Genomic DNA, 9,502 nt, shown 5'->3' with positions numbered 1-9,502 from the left:
TTAAAGATTTTATTTATTTATTTGACAGACCGAAATCACAAGTAGGCAGAGAGTCAGACAGAGAGAGAGGGGGAAGCAGGCTCCATGCTGAGCAGAGAGCCCGATGCGGGGCTCGATCCCAGGACCCTGAGATCATGACCTGAGCTGAAGGCAGAGGCTTTAACCCACTGAGCCACCCAGGCGCCCCCTAAATAGACTTTTAAAAAAAAGATAAGTACTTGATATTAAAACAAGACAATTCATTAAATTTCACAAGGGAACTTGCAGTATACAGATGTAGGCCAAAACATAGGGTTCTTTAGGTCAAATGTGAAATTATTTTAAATTAATTCTTGGCACCAAATTAAAATGACTTTTGAATAGTAATTATTTTTACTTTCATTAGCAATGGTTCTTGAACTTTAATTTCTAAAGTGTGATACAGCAAGGTTCTTAGTATGCATTTATAGTAAATGCAGCCTCTCTTCTAGCATTTTAAGTCTCTTAACAGGTCTTTCCTTTTCTGCAGAATTTCACTAGCTGAATGTTAATATTACTCTTGATTATAGAAAGGAATATATTAAAGTTTCTTTCCCTATCAATGTCTTTTTAACAGAAGTTTAATATTTAGCTAAAGTATTCAGATTCTATGCCTATAGTAACATTAGAAGCTTGAAAACTGTTAGAGAAGTTAACCTAACGTTGTGTACTTTTGAAAAATCCAGTTTGAGGAATAATATAAACTTTTATTTTGAGATTTAGATTATTTATAATCAGTTTTGTAAGTAAAAATTAGAAAAATATTTTTACTTAGATTTTTCTGTAATTTTCCAAAGGAATTGAAAACTTTTTGAGGGATAAAATAAAATATTTGGGAAGAATGAGAGGAAGATGGAGAATAATTTTTTTAAAAGATTTTATTTATTTACTGGACAAACAGTGATCACAGGTAGGCAGAGAGAGAGAGAAATGGAAACAGGCTGCCTGCTGAGCAGAGAGCCCAATGTGGGGCTTGATCCCAGGACCCTGGGATCATGACCCGAGCCGAAGGCAGAGGCTTTAACCCACTGAGCCACCCAGGGGCCCCGGAGAATAAAAAATTTTTTTTTTTGAGAATAAAAATTTTTAAAAATTTAAACTGATTCTAAGATTAAGGAAAGTTTTAGAAGGAATGATTAAATAAATGTCATCTTAGAAAAAAGACTTTATTAAAAACACATTGTGGTAGTAATATCACACAATGTCTTTCTCTAAAATCTTATGACTAGTAAAGTCATATATATATTCATTTGCAAATAGTCATCTGTGAAATCATCTTGGAAATAATAGTATTTGCAAATAGTCATCTGTGAAATCATCTTGGAAATAATAGTATTCCTTAGATTCTGTGAGCACAAGTATTATAAACAAACAAACAAATAACAACAGCAAACCAGCAAATGAAACCCTTGCTCTCATAGAATTTACATTCTAAGGAGGAGGACTAATTGACAAACAAATAATTAAATATGTAAAATGAAAAGAGTGAAAAGAGATAAAGAAGGAACCAGGGGGTACCTGGGCTGAATTCTGGCAAAATTCTGAAGGTATTTGACGTAGATTACTCCCTAGTCTATTTTCCAGGTTATTGCGACTTTGTTAAATTAACATTTATAGAGTCCCAGAGTGTCTGATGGTGACCAGTGATTCAGCAGAAGACCACAAGAGAAAGTGAAATAGAGACATTTATTACTCACAGGTCCTAGACAAGGTACAAGTCATACCCCCAGGGGCATGTGGGGAACTCAAGGAAGTATGCTGGCAGAGAGAACACAGCGGGACCTGTGGCGCATTCGATCATTAGGGCCCAAGGGTTGGGTCGGTTCAAACCAAAAGAAGCAGGGTTTTGGTAAGCTTCTGGGGGTGGGGTCTCTTACGAAGGGTCTCACAAGGTAAAGGCCTGGGAGTCAGGGGAGAGTGCATATAACAAGGTATGTTGGAAAGAGTCTTATCAGAAGCTTGTGGATGCTGGGGGCTGTATTTAGAGCACATACTTGGCACTCACCAGAAGGGTTAGTGTCAATTCATGGCGTGCATTTCACTTGGCCACAAAAATGGCTGCCAAGGTGGAATAATGTGGACTAGTGCTAAGCTCCCCACAAAGATGGTCATTAGGCCCCTGAAAAAAGGACCCAGCCAAATTTCCTGTACTCCCAGTCATGGAAACTACTAGACAATAACTATGTTATATTATGCTTCTAAGTGTGTGGCAATTTGTTATTCAGCAGTGGGAATCAAATACAAACCATTGGAACAATTTCCATAGCAGAGTGGTGTGATGTTAGTTATATAACCTAAGTCAAACCAAATGGAACTCCCATTTCCTTAGCCAGAAAAAATTGATTTAGAGGTGAATATGCGAATTAAGCTGAGTTGATCAAAATTCTTTTAAAGATATTTTCTGCTAGAGCGGATAGAACATTTTCTGTTAAAGCTTTTTATGCCAGTTGTCATGCTACTTGAAAAGAGAAAACAAAAAGTAAAACTTAAATTTCCTCAAACTAGCTATATATAAACAGCCTCTCATAAGCTGCATGTCTTAGAATCCCATAGGTCCATAAGAAATATGATTTGCTGGGGCGCCTGGGTGGCTCAGTGGGTTAAGCCTCTGCCTTCGGCTCAGGTCATGATCCCAGGGTCCTGGGATAGAACCCTGCATTGGGCCTGCCTCTTGCCTACTTGTGATCTATGTCTGTCAAGTGAATAAATAAAATCTTTAAAAAAAAAAAAAGAAATATGACTTGCTAATAATGAGTTATGGCTAATACAAAGACCAAAGATTGGATCTATTATTTTTTCCTAGCATTCTTTCATAATCCCTAATTCTGGCCAAGTTTAACTATATGCCATTTCCGTAACTTATCACTTAATACTTGACTTCTGTATCCTTGCTCACAATATTTCTTTCACTGCAATGCATTTCCCTGCATACACTTTCCTTGACTTTTTTATACCCAATTCCTATCCATTCATCAATGATGTAAGTTGAGGTTGCATGTCACTAGAATATCTTTGCTCAAAAATTTAAAATAAATTTCTAGAATAATTTTACCTTGGTCATGCAAAGTAAATTCCACTTTTGGAATTTATTAAAAATCTCTCTGTGGCTTAGTACCTGATCATTCTGTAATAATTCGTCCAAGATTACTTGACATGAATATGTATTCTGTTTCTAGGCTTTCTTTTCTAAAAAATCACTTACCTACTTAAAATGATGTTTCTAGATTTTCAGTTCTTATGTAAACAAATATAATTTAAAATTTTAAAATAATATTTCTTTTTTTTTTAAGATTTTATTTATTTATTTGATGCAGAGAGAGCTCACAAGTAGGCAGAGAGGCAAACAGAGAGAGAGAGAGGAGGAAGCAGGCTCCCTGCTGAGCAGAGAGCCCGATTCCGGGCTTGATCCCAGGACCCTGGGATCTTGACCTGAGCTGAAGGCAGAGCTTTAACCCACTGAGCCACCCAGGCACCCATAAAAATGTCATTTCTGATGTTGATTTTTTTAGGGATTAAGTTTGAAATTTGGGGAAATTTGTATATATAAATATAGTTTTAATTGGGCAAAATGCTACCATTTTGACTTCTGAGAATGAAGTCTACCATATGCTATGCTACTGGAATGAGATGTAAATACTTCCTCTTACATTGGCTAGTCATTTAGCTCTTGACGCTGGATAGTCTACTGAATCATGATGCTGGGACACTGCTATTTAACTCTGATTAAAACATTCAGTTTGACAGGTTTTATATACAGCTAACAATCTATGCATCTCATCCCATACTCTCATTAATAATTTCACACTTGTATAAATTTATGCTTCATTCTCTAGACTGTAAAATTTTTTGTGTGGCAGGGATATTATTTGATTATATATATTCTCAGCCATGCCCCAGAAATAGGCACTTAGCTTTTACTCAGCACATTATTGGTACATAAAATAATAACAAAGGAAGCAGTAGTAATAGCTCAGAACTGAGTAGTCTAGTGAAAATGCTTCTTCTCCTTGGTGTCAGCATATGGGACTTGCCATGAATTTAATAATAACATTGAATTAATCTGCTGAGGAACAAGAGGGAAGACAAATTTTGTGATGATAACTTTGCAATGTACATACTTACTGATTTTTTAAATCAAACTATAGGATCTTCCTTGATTGATTGATTTAACTTAATCACAATGTATGCTCTGTAAGGTGGGGACTTTGTGAATAGGGTTTATCTTTCTATCCTCAGCATCTATTCTTAGCATATATTTGGCCCTTGATAAATATTGATTATATGGCTTAATGGATTAGTAATTACTACAATTATTAAAACTATGAATTAGAATGTAGTTTGCTGGCCTGGCAGATACCAGCACCCCAGAGCCATCTGAGCCACCCAGCCATGATCAGCACCACCATGTTCTTGAACATCACTGTGGACAGCAGTGCTTGGGCTTTGTCTCCTTTGAATGGTTTCCAGACAAAGTTCCAAATACAAAAGGGAATTTTGATGCCTAAGCACTGGGAAAAAGGAATTGGTTATAAAGTTTCCTGCTTTCACATGGTTATTCCAGGATTTATGTGCTGGGGTGGTGGTGGTGGCAAATCTATCTATGGGGAGAAATTTGAGGATAAGAATTTCATCCTGAAGCACACTGGTCCTGGCATCTTGTCCATGGCAAATGCTGGACCCAACACGCTTCCCAGTTTTACATCTGTGCGGCCAAGGAAGGCTGAGTGCTTGGATGGCAAGCATGTGGTCTTTGGCATGGTAAAATAGGGTATGAATATTGTGGAAGCCTGGAATGTTTTGAGTCCAAGAATGGCAAGACCAGCAAGATCACAGTTGCTGACTGTGGACAAATCTAATAAATTTGACTTGTGTTTTATCTTAACTACCAGCCCATTCCTTTTGTAGCTCTGGAGAGGTCCCCTTCACCCTCATCTGCTGGAAATTTTCTATAATCTTTGTGCTCTGGCTGCAATTCCATGGATTCCATGTTTTCCTTACTCCCCTTCAAGTCTACCTGGATCACAGAGTTAAGATTATGATGATGAAATAAAACCTAAACAAAAACAGAAAGAAGATAATTTGCTAAAAATGTGTTCCTTATTTGTTACATGAATTTCTAGCTATCATTATAGTAAGAACACCCAGTGAATTTGAAGAGCATCTATCTTATTTATCAAAACTCTTGGTTAATATGAAGAAAGGTTCCATCCTCACCCTGAGTTTTGGCATTTTTATGTATGTCCACTTAGTCTTCAACATAACATGTCCAGTCCTCTTTGTTATCATCTTTCCCTCAAAATGGATCGAACTTCCTATCTTCCTCATTTTATTACAGCCAGTACAGTTTTCCTAGCTATCAGATCCCGGAAACTTATGATAATTTTCAAATGTCTTCTTGCTTCATCATATCCAGTTAATTGTCTTAGACTTTGAGGACATCTGTTAACCACATTTATTTTGATAACAACCCAATTGGACATGGCAGAACTCCATATACAGATGGGGAGATGGTGAATCACTCCCAAGAAGGTTTAAATAACCATTATTCAGGGCCAGATCCTTTTACAATTTCCCCATTAGTTCTTTCTATAGCATTTACTCTCCTATTTTACTTTTTCCCTGACATATACAATGCATATAATATCCTGTATTTTAATTTTATGGATCTTGTGTTGTAGTTGAATTGTTTCACTTGTACTTAACATGTTTTGAGCTATAGTAAGCCCTTTGATGTCTCAGACTAAGGCTGTCTGTGTCCACCCCAGAAGGAGGCTGTTTTTAACTACCTCTGAAAGGTGAATAGCTATAGCATATCCTATTTACTGTATTCCTTCAGGACAGTTACTTTCAGGGCAATTACTGTTCTCATTTTGAATCTGCCTTATGATCACAGATAAATCCCAAGTAAGCATCTACAAGGTTCTATTACACAATTTTTCCAGTGTGGTGGATTTGTACCTCAAGCATAATTCTAGCTATTAGGTGAGGAGCATTATCACTAATCCCCATGAATCCACAGTCAAGGTGAAAAGACATGCAAAAAAACACAGCAATTTCAGGAGAATCTGGTAGAGATATGCAATGGGAAACTCTGTGACCTACAAGGAGTACCAAAGCTAAGGTAGAGAAGTCTTGAAAACTTTTTTGGGAGGAAGGGGACTCATATCTTTATTGAGATAACCTTCACATAACATAAAATTCACCACCTTAACCATTTTAAGTTATACAATTCAGTGCTATGTAGCATACTCACAATGTTATGCATACCATCACCACTACCTAATTCCAGAACGTTTTAATCACCCCAAAAGGAAACCCCATATCCATTTTAAAGAGTCATTTCTCATTTTCCCCTGCCCTTTTCCCCCTGCAAACTGTGAATCTGTTTTCTGTTTCAGTGGATTTGCTTATTCTGGACATTTCCTATAAATAGAAACAGAAGTGTAGTAGTTTTTATCTAGTAAATTTAATGTTTGGACTTCCTTAGGGACAGTTTCTATTTATTGCTTTCCCCCATCCTGCTTATGGACCATACTTTCTTATTTATTTGTATGCATCACATTTTTGTTGAAAACTGAGTATTTCTTTTTTAAAGATTTTATTTATTTGTCAGACAGAGAAAGAGTGAGCACAGGCAGACAGAATGGCAGGCAGAGGCAGAGGGAGAAGCAGGCTCCCTGCTGAGCAAGGACCCTGATGTGGGACTAGATTCCAGGATGCTGGGATCATGACCTGAGCTGAAGGTAGCCACTTAACCAACTGAGCCACCCAGGTGTCCCGAAAACTGAGTATTTTTAATATGATAATGTAGCAACTCTAGAAATCAGGATATCTGGATATCTGCCCCTAGGGTTTGCTATTGTTCCTTGTTGTTGTTAATGTTTGGGTATCTGGTGACTTTCCGAACTAATTGTAAAGTCTGTTTTCTGTTGTGTGTGGCCCCTAATGTTCTGTTAGTTTAGTGGTGAGCTAGAGGCTGGAATAAGATTTGCTTAAACACCTGTAAACAATAAATTCCCAGTCTTTGCCAGTGGTCTGTGTGTATCCTTGGCATACCTTCAACACTCAGTTAAGCAATTTACCTCTCTGCCTTGGCCTTTACTTCCTCTCTGTGTAGATCCCAAAGGTCAGTCAGAATGAGAACTTAGGGTCTTCTTAATTCTTTCTTGAGCATGTGCCCTGCTCTGGAAATTCACATGACTTTTCAGATTCCCATGAATGTATTGGAGCTTTTGAAAACATGTGTTTCCTGGGACATCTGGGTGGCTCAGTCAGTTAATCAACTGAATTGATTTTGGTTCAAGTCATCATCTCAGGATCCTGAAATCAAACCCTGGGTCAAGCCCAGTCTTGCATTCTATGCTCAGTGGGGAGTCTGCTTCTCGTACTCTCTCTCCCCACCCCTGCACCTTCCCCCATTTGTTATCTCTTTCTAAAATAAATATATAAATTAAATCTTTAAAAACAAAACAAAAAGCATATGTTTCCCCAAAGCATCTCATTCCCTGGTCTTCTCTCCCGAGCTTTTTCATTAGTAAGTGGTTTTCCCCAAGTGTTATCCATTGTTTCAGAAAGCTAATACATCTCTTTATAAATGTTTTTGACAAATGCCCCCCCAAAACTGCCACAGTTCCAAGTTAAACAAGATAAAGTAACCCCTCAGCTGGTCTTCTAGAGAGCCATTAGCAGGTCAAAACAAATGATCACAGTTCTTTGTGAATGAGGTCTTTTCTGTTCCCTCTGGTATTGGTACCTATACAAGGGTTGTGGATTAACTGGGAATGTGAAATGAGAACAACGTAAATCTGAGGTGCCTGGGTGGCTCAGTTGGTTAGGTATCTGAATCTTGATTTCAGACCAGGTCATGTTCTCAGGGTTGTGAGATCAAGCCTTCCATCAGGCTCACACTGGGCATGGAGCTTGCGTGGGATTCTCTCTTCCTCCTTCTGTCCCTCCCCCATCCAAAAAAAAAAAAAAAAAAAAAAAAGAAAAAGAAAGAAAAGAACAGCATAAGTTACACCACAAAACCCTCTGTTCTTACTAAGATTCAGATGACTTTTCTTACTTAAATCTTACCCTCATTGCTGTAAGTTTTTGGTCTGTTTCCAGAATTCCAAAAAGGTTGATTCTGACAGTTTTTATAAGATTCCATTGTCTTTATGGAAGGATGAACTTTTGGATTTCTTTACTCTGCCATTTTCACTGACAACACTAGAAAAACTTTTAAGATGATGTTACAATTAAGCTGGGTTTTAAAAATCCAGCAGGAATTAGTCAGGTAGAAAGTTGAGAGAACAAACCAGATAGAGCATTTTATCAAAAGGCCCAGAAGTACAAGGAGGAGACTAACATGTGCTGGGAAATGACCCTAGTTCAGCAAGATTGAATTATAGGATACAATTAAGTGAAAAGACATGCATTTTAGAGGAGATAGGATGAAGATTCAGAGTTCCTTATGCTGTAATACAATATTTGGACTAAATTTGGGCAATGTGTACTGAATTATTTAAAGCAAACTTGTTAAAAAAATAAAGCAGACTTGTTAAGTCATTTCTGTAAGCATTATGGAAGATGGATAGTTTGAAAATGAATTTAGGCAAGGGATCTAGTAAGGAGACTAATACAAACATCGTGAGCCTAAGAGATGATAAACCGAGGTTGTGACTGTGGAAATGGAGAGGAGGAATACTTAGTACTCAGTACTCAGAGTGGAGATACTTAGGAGTTAAAATTGGTAAATAGTAATCTCCTCTTTTTTCAGTGCATGCAAAGGGGGAAGGCATGGCAATGAGGAATAAGTGTAAGGAAAGTGTCTAGAATGATGCTGATAATTTTGGCTTCAGAAAGTGAGAGGGTACCAACACCATTCACTGAAATTAAGAATACTCAACATGAAGTAAAATTTGGAGAAGAAAAATAAAGCTAGCTGAATTCATATTTGAACATTATGAGATTAAGTTTTTCATGAAACATGTGGCAACATATTCAATGAACCCAGGAAGACACATGTTTGGTGCTTAAGTACATGTTTGGTGCTTAAGAGGAATTTGGAGTTGCCAAAGTAGATTGTTGGATAGCTAAGGTGTATATATAAGTGATAAAGAGAAACTGTGGGTATAAATGAAGTCACTAGAAGTAAAAATATAGTGCTTACATTGGCAACACATATGCTAAAATTGGAATGATACAGAGAAGATTAGCATGACATCTATACAAGGATGATACACAGATTTCTGAAGCTTTCCCTATTTTTTAATCTGTGGATATAGTATTTTGTGAATGACCTTTTAAATAAAAGAAAACCTTACAGAAAAAAAAATAGAAGATGATTGAGGCTACCCTACAACACTTTAACAATTGAATATATAATTTATTATTACTATTCCTAGCCAAACTGCATCAGACAATAAAAGTCAATGAAAAGTTTATTCACAAGTAATGTATGAAGAGATTATACCATTCTTTCTTAACTTCAGACCTAATG

The 9,502-nt window shown here is 37.0% G+C and overlaps 1 protein-coding gene and 1 non-coding gene across 2 annotated transcripts; both read left to right on the top strand.

The window, feature by feature from the left end:
* Positions 1–4,407: 4,407 nt before the first annotated feature.
* On the top strand, positions 4,408–4,785 carry LOC125097237 (peptidyl-prolyl cis-trans isomerase A-like). The gene has a single exon (XM_047724866.1). It carries the CDS (start codon positions 4,408–4,410, stop codon positions 4,783–4,785), a length of 378 nt encoding a protein of 125 aa, XP_047580822.1.
* Positions 4,786–9,164: 4,379 nt separating this feature from the next.
* LOC125099454 (U6 spliceosomal RNA) lies at positions 9,165–9,271 on the top strand. The gene has a single exon (XR_007127181.1). It is a non-coding gene; the product is annotated as a U6 spliceosomal RNA (small nuclear RNA).
* Positions 9,272–9,502: the final 231 nt, after the last annotated feature.

This window comes from Lutra lutra, chromosome 4 (assembly GCF_902655055.1).
Source record: "Lutra lutra chromosome 4, mLutLut1.2, whole genome shotgun sequence".
NCBI lineage: Eukaryota > Metazoa > Chordata > Mammalia > Carnivora > Mustelidae > Lutra > Lutra lutra.
This window is presented reverse-complemented; position numbering and strand designations above follow the sequence as displayed.

Excerpts from the sequence above, each read along its gene's own strand:
- LOC125097237 (XM_047724866.1), top strand. The coding sequence starts at position 4,408 with ATGATCAGCACCACCATGTTCTTGAACATCACTGTGGACAGCAGTGCT.